At 42.1% G+C, this 25,970-nt stretch overlaps 1 protein-coding gene across 2 annotated transcripts in view; it reads right to left on the reverse strand.

Moving 5' to 3' along the window:
* TUB (TUB bipartite transcription factor) overlaps positions 1 to 22,925 on the reverse strand; it is a 120,016-nt gene extending 97,091 nt beyond the window's left edge. The window contains exon 1 of one of the 2 annotated variants that reach the window (XM_081918520.1): positions 22,674 to 22,925. In XM_081918520.1, coding sequence (XP_081774646.1) covers positions 22,674 to 22,729 — 56 coding nt within the window. In that variant the 5' untranslated portion in view covers positions 22,730 to 22,925. The remainder of the gene's footprint in view (positions 1 to 22,673) is intronic. The other variant, XM_081918518.1, reaches the window with a different exon arrangement.
* Between the last annotated feature and the right edge of the window lie 3,045 nt (positions 22,926 to 25,970).

Raw genomic sequence — 25,970 nt, forward strand, 5'->3', positions numbered from 1 at the left:
ATTGGCTGTCGCTTGCTTTCCTGTTGTCTGGGGGCCACAAGAAGTGAGGCAACCTGCCTCAGAGAATCTCAGGCAAACTGGTACCATGATAAGCCTTCACTTTGGTTCTTAACTGTTGACATAACCAGAGAATTGCATTAGGGGGTAGCTATCTCCAGTGGCGTAGCGTGGGTTGTCAACACCCGGGGCAAGGCAAGTAATTTGCGCCCCCTAACCCGTGGATTTTAGCACTGATTTTAGCACTGTGAGTGCGAGCGCGCCCCCTCCCAGATGTTGCGCCCGGTGTGGCCAGCCCCCCCTGCACTCCCCACGCTACGCCACTGGCTATCTCTCAGTGATTTTCTCTTCTCTGACTTTCTACCTTATCTGTTGGGTTGATGTCACAGGAATCACTGTGAAAACTGGATTGTAATAAGAATAAAACTCTTGGGCTGTCAAAAGGTGGCCAAATGCAGAGGCCCTGTGCCCTTGAGCTACAGTTATGAGCCCACTTGAATCAAATATGGTTATAGGGTGTCAATTGAAAAGATGAGCAAAACCATAGGTCCTTTGAACCTAGAAACAAGGTGCAAAAACAAAACAAAACCAGCCTTGGAAGATAACTCCTTGCCCGTCTGAACTAGTAAGGTCATCCAGCATCTCCAGGCAGGGCTGGGAAGGATTCCTGACTGAAAGGCTGGAGAGAGTCATTGCCGCTCAGCTAGATAAGCCAATGTAAAGAGGCTTCCTTGGTTCCTAAGTTCCTTAACAGAATTTCATAGATTTGAAATCAACAAAGCACATGAAGAGAATGGAAGACAATAGTTCTGGCAGGCTGGGTCTTCTACTTTGGTGAAGGCAATAAGCCTATTCTGGAATCAAGCAAGTTATGAACATTAATATACAGAGCCACATATGGTTTCTCATCACTGCACACATCAGTAGGTGCATAATCTTGTTTTAGTTATCAGTTCTCATTGCTCTTCCACAATAAAGCGCTCAACAGAGACACAAAAAGAATACTGAATGTAGCATTCTTTTTTTCTGGGGCAAGACTGAATTAGTAGCCTAATGATACCGTTGGTTGCTTGCTTACTTACTTCGCCATACTTTTATTAGGCATTACAAGTAGAGACCATGATAAAACACCATAAAACATCCATATATAAAATTTTATGATACTGTTGGATGACACCCCGATCTCTGAGTGGTGCAAGATTCCAGGCATTCCAGGTGGATTACCCAGGGTCCATGTTTCCTTTAGGAAATGAGGCACAGCAGAGACTGTAATGTCTTGATGATATATGGCTTATTTACACATATGGTATATACAGTCTGAGCCAACAATGGAAGGGTTCACAGCATATTCACCCCAAGAGGGTCTTGCTTCTCCCATAGCTGATGCCCTGAATTCAAAAAGACGTCAGACATTGTGCTTTGCCTGATACTTTGTTTCACCCATACCTCCTTCCTAACCCAATCTTCTCACTCACGTTGCTGCCAATTCTCTACTCTAAACCTTTATCTGTTGAGGGAGGGGCCCCACATATTTGCTTTCTCACACTGAGTTCCTCTGATCCATTGTTTACTTAATGGCTCATCACCCAGGCTATCACCTCACACAAGAAGCTTAGCCTGGCTTAATTAGCTTTTGACACTTCCTGATTTCAGGGAACTAGAAGTGTCTAGTACATGACTTGATTCACACAGATCTGGCCCCAGTTTAAGCCCTCCAAGTCTTGATTAAGTTCTAACATTTACTGGTTCCAGGAATTGTGGGTTAAACCACACAGCCTAAGACTTGACGATCAGAAGGTTGGCGGTTCGAATCCCTGCGACAGGGTGAGCTCCCATTGCTCGGTCCCTGCTCCTGCCAACCTAGCAGTTCAAAAGCACATCAAAGTGCAAGTAGATAAATAGGTACCGCTCCAGCAGGAAGGTAAACAGCATTTCCGTGCGTTGCTCTGGTTCACCAGAAGCGGCTTAGTCATGCTGGCCACATGACCCGGAAGCTGTACGCCGGCTCCCTCGGCCAATAAAGCGAGATGTGCGCCGCAACCCCAGAGTCAGCCACAACTGGACCTAATGGTCAGGGGTCCCTTTACCTTTACCTAGCACCCACAAACTCATAACAATACTTTTGCATTCTTCTTTCTGTAATATGAGACTGTTTAGAATTCCAAATGCACAGCCATGGAAAGCCCTGATTGAAATGTGATACAACCCCTTCCCCTTCCATATAGAATATTCTGTTGCACTATATACTGTAAGCTGTGTCTTGTTACATCCTGTGATGCATCTCATTCTCTCCAACAAATGATGCTGGCTTGGCATACAAAGGTTTTTGCTAAAGCGATGTCAAGTAGCAGAAGACTAATGAGTGCTGCCAGGGAGGAAAATGAGGGAAATGTTATGCGATTAATATCAATGTTTGCTTTGCAAGCAGATATGTCTGAAACTGCTCTTAACTAGCACACATTTGCAAAGCATTACAGTAACTGTTTAGGCAGAGGGGGAAATACAGTAACTTAAGGCTGCAATCCCAGGCACTCTTTCTTGGCACAAAGCCCATCAAATTCCATTGGATATGCTTCTGACTCACAGGGGGAGAGGTTTAGCCTATTTCCAGTATATGTCAGTTTCACATAGGTTTATCTGGTCTGTTAGGACCCATTTCTGCATTAATCTGATACACACGCTAACACATATTTCATCCCAAAGTAATACATCTTTTATCTCAATGCATCCATTTCTAAACATATTTTATCCAAAAGTGTGCATTTTAAAACAGCTATGAACTGTACCACAAAATTAAGAGAAGTGCAACATCCAAAGGATAATAATGCTCTGGTCTGTGTTTTAGTCCAGGGAATGCAAATTAGGTGACTCTACTGATAAATCAAGACCAAACAAAATACTTCTCCAACCCTACTCTGGGAAAACAGCACCGCTGTTGTGTATAAAAAGGGGATTTGAAATGTGAAGTGGTACTATGGGTAAAACATGCATCTTTCATGAATAATCCTTCAAATGATTTGCCTATCTATCATCTATCTATCTATCTATCTATCTATCTATCTATCTATCATCTATCTATCTATCTATCTATCATCTACCTATCTATTGCCAGCCCTGTCATCAGGCAGGGAGAGATCTACCACCACAAAGAGGGGTGGGGAGTGAGAGGAGAGGTCATTTTTATTTTCTGCTTCCATGGTCACCACCATGTCTTCCATCTTTTCTGAGTTATTTCCCTAAAATGTTCACCATAGGAGAAAACCAATCTGTAGCACTAATTGTAGCTATTCTTTAGAGATTCACCTGGATACCACAGATCTAAAAATAAATGCTTCAATCAAATGCACAATGTGGATAATGTTAAAATAGGGTGGCTGGATTCTACATATTGTTTATTTATAAAAGCACTTCTATATTGCCCTATCATAAAATATATCAAGGTGGTGTGCACTATAAAACACCATTTAAAATCAAAAATAAAAATGCAGAGACTCATTCAGGCAACAGACAAATCAAAAATTAAACAACTGCTAAGGACTATCAGCACAAAAGAATTGCCTAGAGATGCCTCAAAGTTAAAATTGAGAATACCTGCTGAATCTCTGTTGGAAGAGTATGCCACAGCATGAGATCAATGGCACTAAATGACCAACTTCCAGTTAAGGCCAGTCAGTTCTCTGTAGTACAGGGGACAACTAACAGCACTCCTTCAGATCCCACAGTGATTGGGATGCGATCTAAGGGTGCACAAAGCACTTAAAGAATTTTCAGCCCAAGTTGTTCTGGTCTTTGAATATCAACACAAGAACCTTCAAGGTGTCTTGGTATCATTGCAGATGTTTTCCCAGCAGAGATGCTGTCAGCCATCCACCCCCATCAGCAGCCCAGCCACTCCATTCTGCACCAGCTAGAGCTTTGGAACTAGGTCCAAGTGCAGCCTCACAGAGATTGCATTGCAGCAATCCAGTCTCAAGGCTACCACTGCATGGACTACAGTGGCCAAGGTATCCCAAGCCAAATATGGTTGTTGCTGGCATACCAGGCAAGACTGGGAAACTGCACTCCTAGTCACAGAGGTCTTTTGGATCTCTAATGACAGACATGCATCTAAGAGTACCCCCAATTTATGCACCTGCTCATTCAGAGGGAGTGACCCCTTAAGCTGCATGATGTTTATGGGGAAAATCTGGATCACTGTTGAGCCTATATATCCAATTTCAAACACCAAAATAAGATCAAGATACCTACAAAAAGCAAATCTTGAGAGAGAGGCAGAGAGATACAGGGGTCAAATACATACAGAATTGCTGGTGTTGTTGCAGCTTCAACATCAACAAATGAAACTGATCTGTAGAAAAATGTAACTTGAAAAAAGAGACATTGCACGTACTTTTGTAAACCAAGAAATCTTTAATAAAAATATGTTTTTTTAAAAAATCCTTATGAGATTCATTCTTCCTTTCATTCTTGCCATAAGTTTCCCCTCTAATATAACACATGTTCCTTTCAAGTTGAGTCCCTAAACAATCTTGCAAATTTTTGTGTGTGTGTGGAAAGCTATAATTTAGCAAAGATGTCATATTTTATTTTATCTTTAGTAAAATCCCGTGTTAGAGGTGAATTGCTGGAAGCACAACAGCCAGTTTGCAATCTCACATACAGAAGATGGGGGCAGGCATGAAGGGAAAATAAACCCTTGAATTGCCCATCACAATAGTTCATTTCTGCCAAACTTTAAAAGTCAGGTACATTAAGTTGGTGCTGCCCAGGGCTCTTATTAGCTTACAGTTCCAGTATTTGCTTGACAGATAACCCAGGAAGAGAGTAACCTTGTCAGCATTGCCCAGGTAATCATTACATAAAGATGGATGGGTCAGGAACAATTTTCCAATCTATTAGACTCAAAGCATTCCTTCTGCAGCATTAGTCAGGCATGGCTTCCCCCTACATCAATTTCCTCTTTGGCCAAGGATTATATTGAAGGAATGTTGCAAGCAGTTCTGACATAGATTTTGGTTTACATAAAGTTTTGAGAATTGTCAATTCATCCAGTTGTTTAAGAAAGGATTCCTTGGATTCTCAAAGTTCATTTGTAAAAAGCAAATAAACTTCTGGAACTCTTGTTGTTGTTGTTGTTTTGAGAGATACTGATATTTTATTGAAAGATTTTCATTTATAAAGAAATAAAGTGATAAAAGAAAGAAAATAAAAAGTGGAGAAAAGAAGAGAGAGAGAACAAAAAAATTAAAAATTAGAAAACAAAAAAACCAAAAACCTTTAAAACTCTTGTGCTTCTCAGCACAGAAAGACTGAAGTCTCTCAAAGAGTCCATAGGTGATTTACCACAATGCCCTTAACATACCATATTTCTGAGGCATTGTGGGAAATTAAAATGGCAGCCCTCGGTCACTCACTTCTGACTTCCACCACTGCTGTATAAGCCTTCCAGGGCCTTCCAGCACAGGAATACCATTTACTTAGGCTGACCCACAACTTGCAGCCACTTCCATTCATTGTGCTCTACATGTGACATGGCAGGAGTACCAACTTGGCCCCACACAAACATGGGTGTCCAGGGCTGTGGGTGTCATGCAATGTGCATAGCCCTCACACCAAAATTTGTGGATGCCTGGCCCTTTCATGGGGAATTTTGTGGGTGCTTGGGTACCCAGGGCCCCAGGGAGTTGGCACCTAAGTGATGTGACTAAGTGCCTATGTACTATTGAACAGTGATATCTCAAAAGTGCACCTTTTGAAGTCTTTGAATGACTGTGAAGACTGGACCTAAACTTTGTGTTGTCATCTGTGCAAGGATTTAGTATGTGGTTGACCATATCTGTGTCAAAGTCTGAATAATAATAATAATAATAATAATAATAATAATAATAATAATAGTTGTTGTTGTTGTTGGTACCCTGCTCATCTGGCTGGGTTGCCCCAGCCACTCTGGGTGGCTTCCAAGATATATATAAAGGCTAAAGATATTTGAGATATAGGGCTGGTGTTTGTGTGTGGCAAGATCAGGGCCATGCTGGTGTACAGACACAGTGTGGCTGTCAATTCAGCACCCTCACCAGCACAAAGGGATACAAGCTCAGACAAAAGCCATCTAAAACTACCCACATTCCCCTCTTGCGCTATGTAGAAGGTCCCATGTTCACTCTCTGGCTTCTCCAGTTAGAAAGATCAGGAATGAGGAACCTGTGGCCCTACCAGATGTTACTGGATTCCAACCCCCATCAGCCCCAGCCAGCATGGCCAGTGGTCAGTGCTGATGTGAGCTGTAGTCCAACAACATCTGAAGGGTCACAGACTTCCATCCCTGAGGTAACTGGCCACATGCTTCTCCCCTCATCTCTACTTATGTAGAAGCCTGGGTTTTTCATGCAGCCATTTCTAGGACAGAGGTTTTACCATGTGTGTGTGCTGAGAAGCTAAATGCAGACGGAAAGTGCTGCTGCTTATTCTAGTCACATGGAGCATCTAACCTGCTTAGAGTGCCTTCTTATTTCTAAATACCGTTTCACAGTGCTAAAACAAAAGAGGCTAACCTTATCTTGACTGTGTACTAATCAGAGCCTGACAGTCAGCTTTTGTTTTGCTCACATCTCATCTGTGTATGGTGCACTAAAAACATGGCTATTTGTTGTTCTGTAAAAACTCTATGAGAAACCTTCTAAGCAGCAACTCTGAAATGACAAGAAGCTTCCAGTTTCTCCTGGAGGACACTAGAGGGCATTCAGAGTAGCATTTTCTTGCAATAATAGTTCCACAATGCTCACAACCCTTATCTGCAAGTTATAAACTGGTGTGTGTGTGTGTGTGTGTGTGTGTGTGTGTGTGTGTGTGTGTGTATCCCTCATTGCTTCCCATTATCTTCTTTATTCTTTCACTATAGCACCCTGGCATCTTGAGCAAAGATTACGGTTTAAGAAGCGGTATATGGGAGCCATTTGAATCCTTCTTGAAGGCTCTGGCATAAGATCAACATTTCCTAGTCGGAGCCAAGGGCTGTTGCCTTGGTAACAAATCTATGATTCATAAATAACTAATCATCAAGCCCATAGTACTTGCTCATATCTGAGGCCTGCCAAATATGCTGTCAAAAGGCACTTTCCAGTCAGAGTGACATGCTTTGGAGGCAGTCCAGTTAATACTAGTTTGGAAAATGAAGTTCCATTCCCCCCCCCCAACACCTCTATTCCATTTCCCCAAGCAGGGAAAAATGCTAGGAAGAGAGAGAGCCCCACAGTTTAGGTGTATATCAACTAAGTGCTCATGCTTAAGACTTGAAAGAGCAGCAGCAAACTACTTCCTTTGGCCAATACATCACAAAACAGGATATTCTGTTTCTGGCATTGCTGGAAGGCTGCACCCATGTGCTTATTGGAACACTGAAGATTGCTTACCATTTAGAGTGCCCAGCATGTGCAGCACTGTGCGATAAATAGGTCATCTGATGTCACTGTGATGTCAGGTGATTGACAGGTTGGTGGCTCCACCCACCTGCCCAACATGGTCCATGGTGGTGGGGAGAAAAAGATCCTGTCTGCCCACTGGATTCAGGTCCCAATCCCTGATTCAGACCAGCAATTCTCAAGTGTTGTTCCAGGGTAACCCCGCGGTAGCTTGGAGGCTTATCAGGGAGTTCCTTGATAACAAGATCAGGAATGGTGAATTAGCTTTCTTGAGTGACAGCTTGCATACCACTACCTAAGCTTTTCCCGCAATGAGTAGTCACAAGGGAGTGGTGGCCATGCTCTTTTGAGCAGCCTCTCAGTTTATCCAGGCAATAGTGTAGTAGTGTAGCCTATCAAGTCTGGCCAATGCCCTATGTGAACTGAGTAGATGAACCCAAGAACATGACCCAGAGTATGCCTCCTTTCAGGGAAACATTTAACTGTTTCCAATTTGACTAGCAAATACTAGCTGAGATGTGAATGGGGCAAATGTATGAAATACAAATAAACATGCCCATTCCCATCACATCTAGTTTGGTCCTCATTATAAAGACAGATTGTAAAGGTAAAGGTAAAAGGACCCCTGACCATTAGGTCCAGTCGTGGCCGGCTCTGGGGTTGCAGCACTCATCTCGCTTTATTGGCCAAGGGAGCCACCATACAGCTTCTGGGTCATGTGGCCAGCATGACTAAGCCGCTTCTGGTGAACCAGATCAGCGCACGGAAAGGCCATTTACCTTCCCGCCTGTTTATCTACTTGCACTTTGATGTGCTTTCGAACTGCTAGGTTGGCAGGAGCAGTGACTGAGCAACGGGAGCTCACCCCGTTGTGGGGATTCGAACCTCCAACCTTCTGATCGGCAAGTCCTAGACTCTGTGGTTTAACCCACAGTGCCACCCACATCCCAAAGGCAGATTGTACATCCATACAAACAAACACTTTGGGGTGCTCATGGTGACATATTGGAAGTGGGGATGGGAAGACAGTGGTGCTTCATATTAAACAAAATGATTTATCAGTGATCGACATCCAATTTATTTGAGCTTTCTGAAAACAACACACACACACACACTATTGAACTGAAGTTCTCACTAATCTGAAGCAATGAGGTTAAGAAAAACAACTATTATATTTTCCAGGTGAGTTTTGTTTTTGTTTTTTGCTGGCAACTCCAAGCAAGGAGGTTTTCCTCTTCCCTATATATGCACTTTCCAGTTATCAAGAGGATCCATATATGTGCTTGTGTACACACACACACATAATGGAAAGGAAAGAAAAGAAAAGAAGCAAAGGGCCATTGGGGATGCAAAGCCAGGCTTGTAAAAAAAAATCCAACAACATTCAGCTAATAAATAGGAGCTGTATAATCAGCCTACTGGGACGGAGGACATTTGTTTAATGAGTTTATTTATATATATAGAAATACCCCTGTTCTGTTAAGGCAACATTTCAATCCTCTTGATGATTACCAAGGTTCTACTAGAGACTGAGATCTCGCTCTTTGTCTCTCTCAACTCAAGATTTGAGGGCATTTTTCAGAGTTGGCAGATAAATGCAATGGTCAGCACAGGTTTGAAATTTAAGATATGTTTTTCGGACTATGAGTAATCCAATAACGCTGGTACAAGAAATAATGCTTACATAATTGCACCCTGAGGGCCAATAAAGCAAGGTTCTCATTAAGGACGATCTATGGGGATTTGATTGTGAGAGAGGGATCAAATTACCGTTTTGCCAAAGATATTTGTACTGTGTTATACAAAAAGCCTTGTTCCAATGGCTGATATCTCCTTATCATCAATATTTGTAACAGACCAAAGTCTTCAGTTTGGAAAGAAGTTAAATTATATAGGAACCGATTCTTTAGCAATGCCTCATTTCATATGCCATTTGCATATATCTCCACTTTGTTTGGTAATTTGAGTGCATGTGCTCCCACGTTCCAGGGCAGGAATACACATCTAACTTGTTCTTTACTGTTTTATAAAAAGCTAATCCTTTTCAAGAAGTCTCTTCGTTCTCTCCATCCGTTGCATCAATTACAATATGACTGAAACTATGCTATTCTTTGAACAGGGACTTGCAAAACTATCACACACAAACCCCAAGGCTAGGCCATCTGCTGTGGCTTAGTGGCTGCTAGGCTGATCACGTATGCAGGAATATGTGTGGATCTGGATCAGAGGAGGAGGAGTTATTATACCCAAGTCACAGGAACAGGAAAAGGGCAAAGGAAGACCTATCCCTTCTAGATGTGTGGGCACAAAAGAGGCCAAAGATGAAGCCTCTCTTAGCTTACATACATCTAGGCCCTAAAGCTAAAGGGACCCCTGACCATTAAGCCCAGTGGCGAACGACTCTGGGGTTGCTGCGCTCATCTCGCTTTACTGGCCGAGAGAGCCGACGTTTGTCCACAGACGTTTTCCCGGTCATGTGGCCAGCATGACTCTGGCAAACCAGAGCAGTGCACGGAAACACCGTTTACCTTCCCACCAGTACCTATTTATCTACTTGCACTTTGACATGCTTTCGAACTGCTAGGTTGGCGGGAGCAGGGGCCGAGCAACGGGCGCTCACCCCGGCGCAGGGATTTGAACCACCGACCTTCTGAACAGTAAGCCCTAGGCTCTGTGGTTTAGACCACAGAGCCACCCACATCCCTACACCTAGGGACTAGACTCTAGGAAAAAGGGACTGCCCATTTCCTTTGTTTTCTTCTTTCTCAGTTAATATAGTCATACGCTTCAGGTTGAGCGCTTTCGGGTTGTGCTCCACGGTGACCTGGAAGTAATGGAGTAACTTCCAGGTTTTGCCACTCACGCATGCGCAGACGGTCAAAATGTCACGCATATGCACAGAAGCGGCAAAACGCGACCCGCACATGCGCAGACACACTGTCGTGTCTTACGTTCTGTTCAGGATGCGAACGGGGCTCCGGAACGGATCCCGTTCGCATCCCAAGGTACCATTGTATTAGCCTTGTAATAAATATACAAGTGCTATTAGCTTATACAGACTTCCACTCGAGCCAGATTTAGGGAAATTGGCCCAAGGTGTTCTGTTTTGAGCAATTGTCTCAGTAATATAGATGCAAGGCTGGTACCCTGGACAGCTCCCCATAGGTTCAGGCTGGATACACCTTAAGAGGAGAGCTCTAATATTGCTTCAGCAACAGTCATCCTTAGACTGAGCCTAGCTCCAACATTCACAAGAGAAGCCTCCTTGTTTAAAAAGACCCAGCCTACTTTAGCAGTTGTTGCCTCCAACGAAAGCAGGGCAGACTGGGGTTCCAACAGGGATTCTGAGCGATGCAATAGCCTTGAGGCAGAGAGATACTGGCATAACAGGCTGTCTTGCACAAATGCTTCTGGCTGGTAATCTGGAACTTGCCCCAAGGGCAATTGAACTCTTAATCCCCTACCTTATCCCCTGAAGTAGAGGACCATAGCAGGGCCACCATTGGGAGTGTCTGTTATCAACGTTTTATTCAGCTATAGGTTCAGCAGTCTTTCTCTTTCCGGATTCAGGAGATTTTCTTTCTACCCATTTTCAAGTACAGGGTTTTCTAATTATTGGGGGGTTGTATATTGGGGGACAGTGATAAGTATGCTATGGAAAGCCTCTGATCTTTGGAGAGCTCAGTCTGATGTGCTTGTTGTAAAAAGTCATGGAAACATAATCCGTATCTTCATGAACATTATCATCTGTATTTCATAAGCGCAGGTAGATATAAATCATAAAACTGCTTTAATATCACAAAAGCATTTCGAATCTCTATTTCCAGGCTCTGATAATTTTTGTAAAACTCAGGCAAGGTTTATCATATTTGTGGGCAGGAAATGTATATCCATTAGCTTTCATGGCAAATATTATGTTCAAGCAAATAACATGTACATTATGGAAATTGTATGAACTAATTATGCCAGTTAGACTTTGCCTTTCAATATGTTTCCAATGAGGTACTTAAATATGGGATCATGTTCGTCAGCTCAGCAACATATCAAATCACCATTTTAAATAGTATCTTCACTTATTTCAGATTATATTCCAGTGATGCAACACTGTAACCATGAAGTATGAATGAGACTCCAGGCATGCATAACAAGCTAATAAATTAATTCATAAAATAAATGACAATTGAAGGAAACCTGAAAGAAGTGAAAATGCATTCCCAGTTCTAATACTGTTTGTTGATTCAAACAATCATTTTACATTATAACTCCAATAAAAATATATGTGCTTGTTTGAAGAAAATATGGTGTGCTAGAAGCACCCATTTTTATAATTTGGCATTTGCTAACACTGGTAGTCAATAATGGATATAGATCCAGATTCCAGGGACCAAGCTGTTTTTCTTTGCAAATTCATTTCTCACTCATTATTTTTAGTTTTGAACAAAATTGTGGTGAAAGTAAATAAAATATTCTTATCATCATCTTAAAATTTTGAATCCTGAAAATAGTTTGATTCACTGGGCATAATCCACAGTCCAGATCTTCTGCCTTCCTGTGGTAGCTTTAAGGATGGGTTGCTTATCCACACACCCCACCACGCTGCCTCATAATGCTAATGACCAGGCATGAGAAATGCTTAAGTGTCTCTGGGTTGCAAGACACACAGCTTGTTGCAATTCATATACCGCAGCTTTGTAGCATGCTGTTGGGGAAGAAGCACGCTAACAGCTCTTACATATCAGTGCATTATGCTTTCATAGATAACTAAGCAGAAAATGTGACTCCTGAATCCATGTAAGATTTCCTGATCACATCAGACAGGTGGAGAGTTACAAAACCATTCCTGTTCGAGCCATTCAATTCCAACAACGGAGATTAAGTTTCAGGGTTATATTGTTGTTACAAGATAGATTCTCATCTATTTTCATGAACATAGCTCATTAGAAAGTCTCGATGCTCCCACTCGCCAAGGATAGCAATCTCAGGCAAAATGCATCTCAGAGACAAACTATACATAAGAGCAGCAAGCATTGCTCTCTGTTATGGGTGTCCTCAAGCCCCGTCTCAGCTTGGCAAAAGGTATCATGGAAGCTGCATAGCTGTCTGGCAAAATACACTTCCTATGCTCAACGACAATAGGCAGAGGGAGGCAGCAACCTGAAGTGGTAGATGCTGCAAGGGCACATTCCCCACTTAGCAGTGCCCAGCCCAAGTCTATGTCCCAGTACTGGTGATGCTTGTTGCTTTCACACTTACTTGCCTCCTCCCATTGTGGCACAGCATCCCATCTGGTTGTCACAAGTTATTTATCTTATTCCATTTCAAGTACAGTGGTACCGCGGGTTAAGTACTTAATTCGTTCTGGAGGTCCGTTCTTAACTTGAAACTGTTCTTAACCTGAAGCACCACTTTAGCTAACGGGGCCTTCTGCTGCCGCCGCGCCACCGGAGCACGATTTCTGTTCTTATCCTGAAGCAAAGTTCTTAACCTGAAGCACTATTTCTGGGTTGGCGGAGTGTGTAACCTGAAGCGTATGTAACCTTAAGTGTCTGTAACCACTGTATCTGAGTTCTATGAGATGTACTCACAGTGTTATAGGATTGCAGCCTTCCGTACTTGAGGGTTTATTATCTATTCCTCAGTAAAATGAGTAGAGAAGATTGTTAAAAGCAAATAAGAAACATCATCATTAAGACATCTAAGGTAAATAGACGCAGTAAATTAGAAGTACTGTCTTAACAGCAGGGAGAGTAGAGTAAAAAATCACACCTGGAAGTGAAACACTGATTAAAAAGAAGATCCATCCTCTTTATTTTGTTACTTTACCGTGTTATTGAATTATATGTTGGTTTGGGTTTTTTAATGTATGTTATTGATTTTGTCAACATCTCTCTTACATCATGGGTGCTGGCAAATTGGATTTAAAAAAGGCAAAATGATATGAGAATCAGAGTTGTCAGAGATGCACAATGGAAACTGTTTTAATGCTCAGGAGCTTGGCAAAGTCTTTTATATATATTATGGATTTTTATACAATGAATGTATGCTCTGTGTTATTTTATTAATACTATTGCCTAGTACTAGTTTGTCATGAGCTTTGGCTAAAACAATAAACTTGTTGAACAGGTTGTTTTATGCCATGACAGCCATTTTGTGACTGGTACCCACAGCACTTTCTCAGAAAATCATAACATGCACACAAGGTTGCATGTTGACAAACCCTGCCTTCGGGAAACACATTTCAGAGCCCTGGGGTAGCCACTGAAAAGACCCTCTCGCATTGGTCCACATTCCATACTTCAGAAGATGGTGGGAATTATACAAACCTTCATTACTGTTTTCATTGACTCTTGTGTTTGATGAACTGCAACTATTTTTGATGTTACAATTGTCACATTAATCAAAGGTGAGAAGAAACAGTTTGCAATTATTTAAACACAGCAGCACTTCACCGAAACATTTCTGGTTAAAAAATGTTTCTTAGCCATTCTTCAGTTTAAAAATGTATACTATTTTAAAGAGGAAATGAAGAGCAATGGAAATCAAGCAGGTACTTTCTGTGCCTCGCTATGACAGCATCTGTACCTTGCCAGAAGGGAATATTGTTTCAGGAAATGGCTATGCAGTCATGTACATTTTGTATTTCCTTGGCCTGCTTCCAGTTAATATACTTTGGGAACAGCACACATTTAATTCAGAGGACAGCACAATCCGTTGCTCAGTGCCATCTCCCTGTGTAGGAGAAACCTGAACAAAACAAGCTAATCTGCAGAAGGATGTATCATATATTCAAAAACCCATCCTCTGATGTACCTGAAATGCTGTGGGTGATTACTCTTGCATTTTGTTAGCATTATGCTGCTGATCAAATGGCTCTTGTGTGAAAAATAGTGGCAGACGAATGAGTGAGGAAATGAAGGAAGGAAATTGGGGAAGGATAAAACATCACAGAGGAATCTGGAGAGAGGTACAGAAGGACTAACACAGTAATAGCATGAAGGTACCAAGAGTTACCTTTTCCTTTTTTAATTCAGTAGCAAAACAGTCTCTCAGGTGAGCAAACAAAGCCTTACTTTCTGTACTTTTCCCACAGGATTTTGATTAGATACTGGGCGACTTCCACGGCTACGGCAGCTGGTCATAGTGCTCCGACTCTGGTGCAAGGCCACACTGCTTTCTCCTGGAAAAACCTGCAGGTTAGCGCTGAATCCAAACAAATGGCAATTCAGCAAATTGCCGTTTATTCCAATATAGTGCTAGAAAGTGGGTTTTCTGGGCGAAAGCGGTGGGCAAAGGCGAAACCACTCAGACCCATGCTTTCTAGGCATGGGACAAATCTGCACATGTCTTATTGACTAGTAAGGGCAGAGTTAAGGACTTGCCATCAGACATTGCAAAGGGAAATTCAACAAGGGGGAAACGCCTAGATTAAAAAATATATTGTTGTCATTATTATTGAAAAGGAATAATAACATTCCTGTAAGGACAGGATGCTGGACTAGATGGGCTACTGGCCTGATCCAGCAGGCAGGTGTTTTTTACATTTTAGCTTCCAGGGTTGGACCCAATCCAGCCCTTCAAAAATTCAGTGAAAGCCTGTACCTTGACTTCTACCTTGCACTGGCCAAGGAAGTGACATAGATACAGGTGTGATGGTTGTCTCCACCACTTCATTCTATCTCTCTGCGTCCTGGACAAAGTTGGCTTGTTCTAGCAATGAAGGCTGGTCCACTGGGCCAAATGGGGCACTAATTCACCAAACTCGGTTACCTCCCACCTCTATGCCTTCTTACTTACAACCAGTCCAGAGGGTGGTCCTGGTAGTCATTTTACTCCTCCATCTTAGTCTTAGCATTGCCCCTGAAGAACTCAGGGGGGAGGAGGAGGAGGGAGACAAAACTAGAATTAATTGACACTGTCTGTCATTGTTTTTGGCTCCATCTGCAGTTGGCCTTCCTGCCTTCTGACCCACCAGTCACCAACTGTCAGGTGTGCGTGTAGGAGCCAGGCCCTGTGACCAATAGGACTTTGCAGGACTGGGGCCTTCCTAAGTTTGTTCTGGAGAGGCAAGGGGCGGCTGCACAGGTGAGGCTGATTGGAAACTCACAACACCTGGTGGCAAGAGCTGGGAAGGAAGATGAGGTCAGCATTTCACTTCAGCTCTTTGCCACAGCAACACATTCTCTGCCTTGCTGCGTTTGACTCCTTGCTTCCTGACCCTCGGACCCGTGGCTTCTTGACTCCCAGCTCTCTGACCCTTGGACTCTTGGCTTTCTGACTCCTGGCTTCTGGAATCCCACCCCGCCATCTTGCCCCCGGTCCCGATGTCCCCAGCCGTAAACCAGACCGTGGCACCAACCACTAGTGAGATCCACCTATTTGTTTTATTTTCTAAAGAGAAAGTCTCTTTCTATCTTTCATGTTGGTTCAGGAAATAAAATATATAAAGGAGAATTCCTTGGTGCCAAGATCCAAGTTTGGGGCAAGTAAGAGAACCCCAGCAGAGATTTAAAATCGCAAAACATGCTATGTGGAAGTAAAGCATGGAAATATAGGCTGTAAAACATTAAAATGTGCCCTTTAAAGTGAGTTCAAAAGGTTTCTTTCCAAAGTTTCCTTCTTCCTCCAGTGTAGGAAAAGATCACATATTTGGTAAGTTGAAAAATGGTTTACTTACAAACCCTTCAAAGGTCAGGTTCAAGCACTTCAGAAAAGTTTCACAGGCAGAAAACCTGGGCTTAGCTACAAAGTGGTCAAGTTCCTAATTCATTGGTATAGGCACTCAAGGGTGGCTTGTGAGAGCTATGCAGCTAAGCTGGAGCAACCAGCTCAAATCTCTTCTATAATTATTATTATCATTTCGTTATTTATTGAATTTATATACCACCCTATACCTGCAGATCTTCAGAAGCTGATCTTCTCACATCATCTGGAGGAGAACAAAGGTTTGATTACCTGGTTCCTCTCAAGGTGAAGATAAGTGGACATAGATAAGCCTGGCAGGACAGCTTACTCTGTGGTATTAACCCCTTCATGCATTAATTAGACTTAAGAATGTTGGTTATATGAGGCTGGTTATCCTACATTTCACACATAAGGAGTTGCCTTTTGCCAAGTCTGTCCATCCATCCAGTTCAGTATTGTTTGCACTGACTGGCAGAGACTCTCTGCAGTTTCAAACAGAAGTCTTTCTTAGCTATACCTGGAGATGGCAGGGGTTGAAAATGGGATCTTTTATTACGCAAAGCATGTGTTCTGCCACTGGGTTACAAGCACTCCAACAGCAGGAGAGCAACTCCAATGTGCTTTAAGTGGCATGTGTGAAATCAGTTTGCGTCAGTAAACAGTCAACAGTATTACTGTTGCTGGAATTAGCAATCCTGGGCAATGGTCCATAGTTTATTAACTACTTGTATTTGAATCAAGCTGATAATGAATGGTTCCTTTGCTTTCTGTACCCTTGGCAACAAAATGTTGTTGTCATGAGCTGGCAATAATCGAGGTTCACCTTTTCAACACTACTGCTGGTGAATGAAAAGCTATGACTTGAATTCTAAAGGCCATGACTGAATGAAGCTAACAACCTATCTCTGCCTTTGAGAATGTACATTTCAAAGCTGCTTTCACTTTTGCACCAGTTATTCAAGCCTTGCCTTGTTCACTTCTCGCACACAATCACAAAGTAGACCTACAGATTTCAGTGACATGGCTCTTTAAAAAAGTAATTTAAAAACTGCAGCCAAAAAAGTGTTTGATAAATATAAATCTACAGTGACTAAAGATAGTTTTTTTTTAAAAAAAAAAAAAGGTTCCAGCATATTTGAATACGTTACAAAACCATCCAATTTAATTGGTTAAAAAAATTCAAAACACTACATTTTGAATACAGGAAGCATCTGAAGGAAACTGATATAAGATATGGATGAAAATTGCATCCCTGGTTATTGCAAATGAAAAAGCTATTCAGTAGAAAAGTGATAGGAATGCAACTGCATCAATTTGACACTAGTACTGTAATGTTACATTTCATCTGGCTGGTAGAGGAAGAAATGTGATCTTTTTTAAAGGGAAAAAAATGTTCACAGCATTCTGATTGTCTGATCAGTTGTACTGATTTAGCAATTAGCTGTCATTTACATTTCAGGTATACCCAAGTTGGAAAATCACAGATTTAACAAAGTCTATGATCATATCACAATTCTAGTTCAGATCAGCAAAGCTGATTCCAAGCCTCTGAAGAGCACAAACACTGGCCCTATTACAGCTTATGCCATTCTCTTTCCAACCATTTTTAGCTGATTTTGATGTGTCTTACTTTAGACCTACTGATAGAAAACCAAAAAATTCAGGATACCACATGTGATAAGACGCAAATTAAAATGGAAAGGGTGGTTGAGAAAATTGATAGGAAAAGCAATGTCCGAACAAGAAATAAGTTATTTTATCTCCTTTATACCAGCATCATAAACAAAACTATTATCAGTCAGGAACTGTTTCAGATTTGGGGCGTCATGAGGAGAAGATTTTGAATCACCTCCAAGGCACCTTACCCCACACAGTTTTCAACTATATCTGTGGCAGCCTGCAGCATATTTGCAGAGAAGTATGCAGATGACACAACCTTAATGGCAGAAAGTGAGGAGGAATTAAAGAACCTTTTAATGAGGGTGAAAGAGGAGAGCGCAAAATATAGTCTGAAGCTCAACATAAAAAAACCGAAGATCATGGCCACTGGGCCCATCACCCCCAGCAAATAGAAGGGGAAGAAATGGAGGCAGTGAGAGATTTTACTTTCTTGGGCTCCCTGATCACTGCAGATGGTGACAGCAGTCACGAAATTAAAAGACGCCTGCTTATTGGGAGAAAAGCAATGACAAACCTAGGCAGCATCTTAAAAAGTAGAGACATCACCTTGCTGACAAAGGTCCATATAGTTAAAGCCATGGTTTTCCCAGTAGTGATGTATGGAAGTGAGAGCTGGACCATAAAGAAGGCTGATCGCCGAAGAATTGATGCTTTTGAATTATGGTGCTGGAGGAGACTCTTGAGAGTCCCATGGACTGCAAGAAGCTCAAACCTATCCATTCTTAAGGAAATCAGCCCTGAGTGCTCACTGGAAGGACAGATCGTGAAGCTGAGGCTCCAATACTTTGGCCACCTCATGAGAAGAGAAGACTCCCTGGAAAAGACCCTGATGTTGGGAGGGCACAAGGAGAAGGGGACGACAGAGGACGAGATGGTCGGATAATGTTCTCGAAGCTACCAGCATGAGTTTGACCAAACTGAGGAGGCAGTGGAAGACAGGAGTGCCTGGCGTGCTCTGGTCCATGGGGTCATGAAGAGTCGGATATGACTAAACAACTAAAAAACAACAACAACAAAGTTCCAGCAGTTCTAGAAAGAGTCTTGGAAAATAGACCAGCACAGAGTAAGTAAAATTACTCAGCAATTGAGATGGCAGGCTTAGAAATAGTGAAGAGGTATGTGTCAAGTCACTAGCAAACTGGGAGAGAGGAAGGTAGTCTCAGGAGCTGCTGCTGTCCAAGTTAGTGCCTCAGCCAGGTCTATTGTCAATGTGAAGATTGAGACAGTTTGAATGGATCCCTACCATTAGACAGTGAGGCGGCCTTCACAGGCATCAGATTAAGGTTTTACAACAGGGTGGCAAATTTTTATTTTATTTTTCTAGTTTTACTACTGCCAGGGAGAGGTAAAGCTACTTGTAGAATTTCTGGCCTTGGCAGTCTCTGGTATTGTGGGCAGTATCCAGCTAAACAGTTCTGTGTGGTGCCAGTGTGGTGTAGTGGTTAAGGGCGGTAGACTCGTAATCTGGTAAACCGGGTTCGCATCTCCGCTCCTCCACATGCAGCTGCTGGGTGACCTTGGGCTAGTCACACTTCTTTGAAGTCTCTCAGCCCCACTCACCTCACAGAGTGTTTGTTGTGGGGGAGGAAGAGAAAGGAGAATGTTAGCCACTTTGAGACTTCTTAGGGTAATGATAAAGCGGGATATCAAATCCAAACTCCTCCTCCTCCTCTTCTTCTTCTTCTTCTTCTTCTTCTTCTTCTTCTTCTTCTTCTTCTTCTTCTTCTTCTAGCACACAGACTTTTAGCCTCCCCACCCTCACCTCCTGATTATGTTATATGGCTGCCAAGACCATATAACACCAGTCCTGAAAGACCTACATAGGCTTCCAGTATGTCCCCAAGCACAATTCAGTGCTGGTACTGACCTTTAAAGCCCTAAATGGCCTCGGCCCAGTATAGCTGAAGGAGAGTCTCCACCCCCATCGTTCAGCCCGGACACTGAGATCCAGCGCCAAGGCCTTCTGGCAGTTCCCTTACTGTGAGAAGTGAGGTTACAGGGAACCAGGCAGAGGACCTTCTTAGTAGTGGCACCCGCCCTGTGGAACACCCTCCCACCAGATGTCAAGGGAATAAAGAACTCTCTGACTTTTAGAAGACATCTGAAGGCAGCCCTGTTTGGGGAAGTTTTTACTGGTTGATGTTTTATTGTATTTTTAATATTCTGTTGGGAGCTGCCCAGAGTGGCTGGGGAAATAATAATAATAATAATAATAATAATAATAATAATAATAATAATAATAATTTCTATTTGGCTTCATTTAATGTGCTACTTTTGAACAGAGTATCAAAAATAGAGAAAGTGCAGTCATGCTTCACATCATAGACAGCCAACCTGAGTACTACTCTATGTTCCAGACCATGGGTAGGCAAACTAAGGCCCAGGGGACAGATCCGGCCCTTTGGTCTTCTAAATCCGGCCCGTGGACAGTCCAGGAATCAGCATGTTTTTACATGAGTAGAATGTGTGCTTTTACTTAAAATGCAACTCTGGGTTATTTGTTGGGCATAGGAAATCATTCATTCCCCCCCCAAAAAAAATATAGTCTGCCCCCCCACAAGGTCTGAGGGACAGTGGACCGGCCCCTGCTGAAAAAGTTTGCTGATCCCTGATCTAGACAGAGGTTGGGAAGCCAGGAGTGGTAAGCTCCACAATCAACTTGTCCCTAGTAAACAGTAAGGGTTTCATGTAATTAGAAAGAAAACCATGCATTTATGTATTATCATAGAACATGAAGGTACATAGTCTCTATTTCTTAACACTTGAAAACATTTTTGATTGAGCCACCAGAGGCCAGACAAGATTAATTCAGTTGACCATTTACAATCTGCATGAAACTATTGTGTTTGGGGAAAGGCTTGCGCACAAATCAAACATAGACGGTATACTGTTGATCATAAACGGTCAATTTTCTATCTTGTCGGCTGTCTCCAGCTAAACAGCTATGCATTGGAATTTCTCTACCCACTTCTCTGCCTGTGCAATCTCTAAATATATCTGGGGGTCCCTCAACACTCTGGAGTAGGTTTACTGGGTGTGCAGGGGGTGTGAAGAGAGGAGGAGGTAGTGAAGTTCTATTGCATAGCTAAAAGTCCTTGAGCTAGCAGAACTGTTTAGTTGAAGACCACCCTAGACCACCCCATATGGTATATACTGAGGTGTATACACCATTCTCTCCAGCTTGATGACTTTCTAAACAAAGAAATAGGAGAAAACAAACTTGTGACCCTGCATATAAGCAAATTAAAGTATCCCCATGAGAATATGAACTGCCAGCCCAAGTGATGCTTTACCAAGCACGGAACCTGCAGCCATTCATCTTCTGTTAAAGCGTTTTGCTATAAGAGATCATCCAAGATGCAACATGTTATGACTTCCATAGTTACGGCCACTGGCAGAAAGCTACTTTGAACACTAGAGAGAATCCATCTATTTTGCACTTGTCAAGTAGCACAGAAGTGCCAGGGCAGGTTTAATAAGCGAGAGACACCTCTGCACCATTTCTCAACTTAACAGTATTAGCCATTCAGGATATATGAAGCAATATGTGAACTTGCATAACATTTCTTAACCCCTGTGTCACACACACACACACACACACACACACACACAATGCGCCTGGAAACCAAAGCAGAGGAGGCCCTATCCTATAGAACCAAAACATGGGAGCTGAAAAAAGTGTTGTCCATATAAGATCCATCCTTTTTTTTCCTTTCCCCCACTAGCCTGTCCTATTATAAGAAGACATGAAGTAGTGAAATTAAATTCTATTGCTAGGCAGGAACTATTTCAGTCACCTTTAGTGTGTTTCAGCTGTCACACACCTGCCATCTATCAAAAGGCACCAAGTGCATCACAGAACAGGGCATGATGGAAAACATAGACTGAGATGGTTGGCTCTGATACACTCTCCTCCACGTCTTCTAACAGCACACAATGTTAGTTCAATGTTTTCTTCCTGTTGCTGTGTGACTATCATTTACCTTACGAAGCACACACTGCAGCTTGAACACACAGGAGGATTTCTGTGGCCTGGTGGGCGGTACTTAAGATTTTTCAGAAATTACCTTTTTGTGATTCATCAGTCAACAGTTATTAAGGAACAACAAGCACAACAAACACAAACATAAGAATCCAATGTTCTAGATGCAGTTAGGGAAAAGGAACTTAAACCTTTCGTTTGGTTACTTGTAGAGCTGCCATTGCACCAATTCTCTAATTCTAATTCTCTAATTTTATATTGGGGGAATATAATAAGGGGGAGGAGGACAGAGGGAGAAAAATAGCTGCTTGTTGCAAGATGTAGCAGGTGCATCACAGTGAGCCTTTCCCCCTCCATCTAAATGCTTTGTGAACATTTTGCAGAGTTCTCAGCAGGAAATCTGCCCCGATTTTCCCTTTACCTGACACATCACCCCACATTTACCTACAGAACATCTCCTGCTAATTTCTAATGGAACTTTATGGCACCACTTCTAAGCCACTAATTAACCACACAGGTCTTTCCTTATGCTCAGTTCTGGGGACACCATTTCTGCAAAAGACGTGCCAGGGCAGATTTAATAAGCAAGAGACACCTCAAAAGAGAAACTGAGTATATTTCTCTGAACTTTCCCACCTTCAACGTTACAGCGGACTTGTGGGGGGAAGCCGGCTGTCATTTGGGATAAGGAGGGAAACAAACAGCAAGTTGATAACATTGTCAGTTCAAGCGAACACCAAATGGTTATGAAGGAAAGTGCCGGTCTGACGCCTCAAAAGTAAACACTGATTTTAATAGGGCAAAGGCTGTGAAGCTTTTCTAATGAGAAGGCAACAGTAAGTTTAGGAATCGTCTTGCCGAATTTTGTCTACCTAGTAAGGAGGGGTGATGTCAAAGGCTGCAAAACACAGTACCTGTCATAACTCCACCGACTGTAAGACATCGTCCTGTTGCCACTGACACCATCCATTCTTTGCAGCTGAGAGCTTGCCTACTCCCTGCAGTCTCTCCGATTGTCTAATCGAAAGAATGGCTGAAAAGAGTTCCTTTTAAAAAGAAGGAAGGGGAGAGACAGAGACACCTGCCTCTGAAAATCCTGTCCGACTGGAAAGATGCTGTACAACACCTATAAGCCCTGAACAGTGGGACTAGAATTAAATGCACAGCAACCAATTTAGTAGAGGTTCACAATTGAAGGAATGTACCACTGTCTTTTCAAGAGCAGGGGATTCTCCCCGAGCTGCGATTCATATGTTCTGTGCCAATGTCTGGCACATGATTTCAGCTGTTTCTCTGGCAATACAAGATGACGGTGGCAGACAATAGGATTATGCTGAGGAGCTTTCAAGTGTTTGTACAAATGTGCAGCCATGGATAGGAGAGATGTAACTCCTGCTGCAGCATTTCTTTGTTATTTATGCTCGTTTCCACAGATACAGCTCCATCTTCCTTCCCCCCCCCCCATCACTTTTCTCTGGCCAATAACATAATCCCTAGATCTTTCAAATGCTACCTTCAGATGGACATGTAATAATGATGTCCTCTGCGTATTAGCTGAAATGAAGCACCAGCCCCAGAGTAACTTGTTCAATGGTTTAGCTGTGTTTTGTTTTTGACAAAAAGCACACTTCTAATCCTGTTTTCTGTATATATGCAAATGAGCCACAAACCCCTGTGCGGTTCTGTTTGTTTTTAATTCTAGTGCTTGACTTGCAGCACTTTAATTAAAAAAAAAAATCTAAGCCACTAACTGGCCAGCCCAAAGAATGCTGAACTCAGTAACATGAGAGCCACAACCAGAGACATTGCTTTCATTGCTCCAAATGACAACATAGTGGAAATACTTCACATGCTTAACATGTCAAAGCACTGCATTTATTTCATGTAAAACAAACCTGATCTTGTTGTTATTATTTATATGGGACCATTCATGTTCATGATTCTCCACAAAGCCAAATGCCTCTCCTGAAAGAGCCAGACTAGCCTCCAGGGGAGGTGATAGCCTGGGTGACAAGCCACTAAGGAGAATAATAATAATAATAATAATAATAATAATAATAATAATAATAATAATAATAATAATAATTTGTACCCAACCCATCTGACTTGGATGGCTTCCATCACATATAAAAGCATAGTAAAAACTTAAACCTTAAAAAGCTTCCCTATACAGGGACACTTGCAGGTAAGTTAGAAAGACAGAGGCAGAGTTGAGTTTTTGAAGAGCTGTGAGCTAGAGGCTGGGTGCAAAAAGCTGTAGGCTGACAAGTGGAAACAAGAGGAATTACCGACAAAGGAAGAATGGCAATTGAGTATGCGGAACTGGCTAAAATGAAGGGAAGAATCCGAGAACAGTGGGACCAAAAGTTCATCGAGGACTGGACTAAATTTGGAGATTATTTGAAAGACAATGGTATTCAATTAAATAGGTTGGTAGGATTGCAGGAAGCTTTGTAAGGAAAGGTACAAAAACCACTGCCGATAAGAATAAGAAAGTATGATGTTTTAATGTTTTTGATTTTAAAGCAATGGTTAGATAGTGAAAATGCAGAAATTTGAAATGAAAGATAGAAAATCATAAGGAAGGTTTGAAGGAAGTCAGGGCCCTAAAAAGCCAAAATGTATAATATAATATCATATGAGGAGATATTTTAATGGAAAGTATCAATGTAAAACTAATAAAAATGATATGCAAAAAGCTGTAGGCTGGAAAGGCAAAGAAAGAGAGAGAGAGAGCCATGCTTGATTTCTGCAGGAATCCAAGGCTGTGGCTATGAGAGAATCAAGGCCTTCTTAGGGTTGACACTATGAACTCCTCCATCACAGGCTCACATTATATGTATATGTAAACAAACCATATATAATAAAGACCATAGGATGTGCCTCATTTCCGAAGGAAATACAAACCCTGAGTACACACCTGGAAACTCACACCACTCAGAGATTGGGGTGGCGTGCAAGACTATACATGACTACAGACAGCAAATAGAAATATCAGTCTCTGGTTATCCCAGAAGGTGTTGAGTTAGTGGGTGAGCCACCCAGAGCAATCCCTCCATCCAGTCATGGTTGACTTTGGCAACTCATCTGATAGCTTAACTTACTTCTCAAGGCTGGTGAAAATCCTGCATGAATTCAGTTGTGAATGCCATGGAATTTCTTGAAGGTAGGTGGGATACAATCAGAGCAAATTCCAGAGGAGAAGCCGTGTTAACCTAATGCAGTAAAATCAATTTATTATGGTGAATCTGAAGAGACTAAAAGAATTGCCATAATAAAATGTGTTTCAGGTGCTATATGATTCCTTGTTGATTTAAATGTAACAGAAATATTTAAATGGGGAGCAAGGAGGAAATGATGGCACATAAACACTGTCATCAAGTAGGAACAAGGATCCTCAGGTGTTTTGTGGGACTTATCTACACACACACACACACACACACACACGACACTCCTGGTAAAGATGATAAATACTGGGCAAAGGATAGTTTTACCAGAATCCAATAACTTTAAGGGATGCCTCTTATTACAGAACATCACAATGTCCCCTTGAGATACTTCAAATGCTACATTGTCCCTTATTTATGAAATTTTCACAAGGCAACTCATTCTAAGAATACTGCATGAGGCTGTGTTTCAGCAGCTAGACGTTAAATCCTTTTGGAAGTCTGGTTTTTATAGGGCACCCTTTATTTCTTAGAAAATCACTTTTGTTGCCAAGGCAGGTTGTACATTACAATCTCCATGTGCTGGCAGTGTGCATTCCCATTAAGTTAACCTATCGAAAGCACAGAGAGAGGGGGAGGGAGGGAGGGAGGGATAATCACAAATGTGGTTGAATGGTTTACACGGAAATGTTTCTCCAAAGGAGAGACACAGTAAATTCAAGTAACTGGGAAATGCATAATGAGGAGTCTTCTAGAAAGGCTTTTATACTTTGTACTCTGCTTCCCCGATAGCTTTAACAACACATGGCTTCATTATTTATTTTAGTATAGGGCTATGGTTTTTTTAACACTATCATGTGTAAAACAGATGGTCCTGGTATATTATCCACAGACCGCTGGCTCCAAAGATCACAGCCTTTTGTGTGAGCGTAGCCTTTAAGGTGGTGTGGAAATGCTGGGAGATTGTTCCTGCCTTCCTCCTTGCCAGTTTAATTATGTTCAGCGCAGTGATAACACAAGTTTCTACAGAACACGAATACATAT

Source organism: Podarcis melisellensis, assembly GCF_964234715.1.
Source record: "Podarcis melisellensis genome assembly, chromosome: 1".
NCBI lineage: Eukaryota > Metazoa > Chordata > Lepidosauria > Squamata > Lacertidae > Podarcis > Podarcis melisellensis.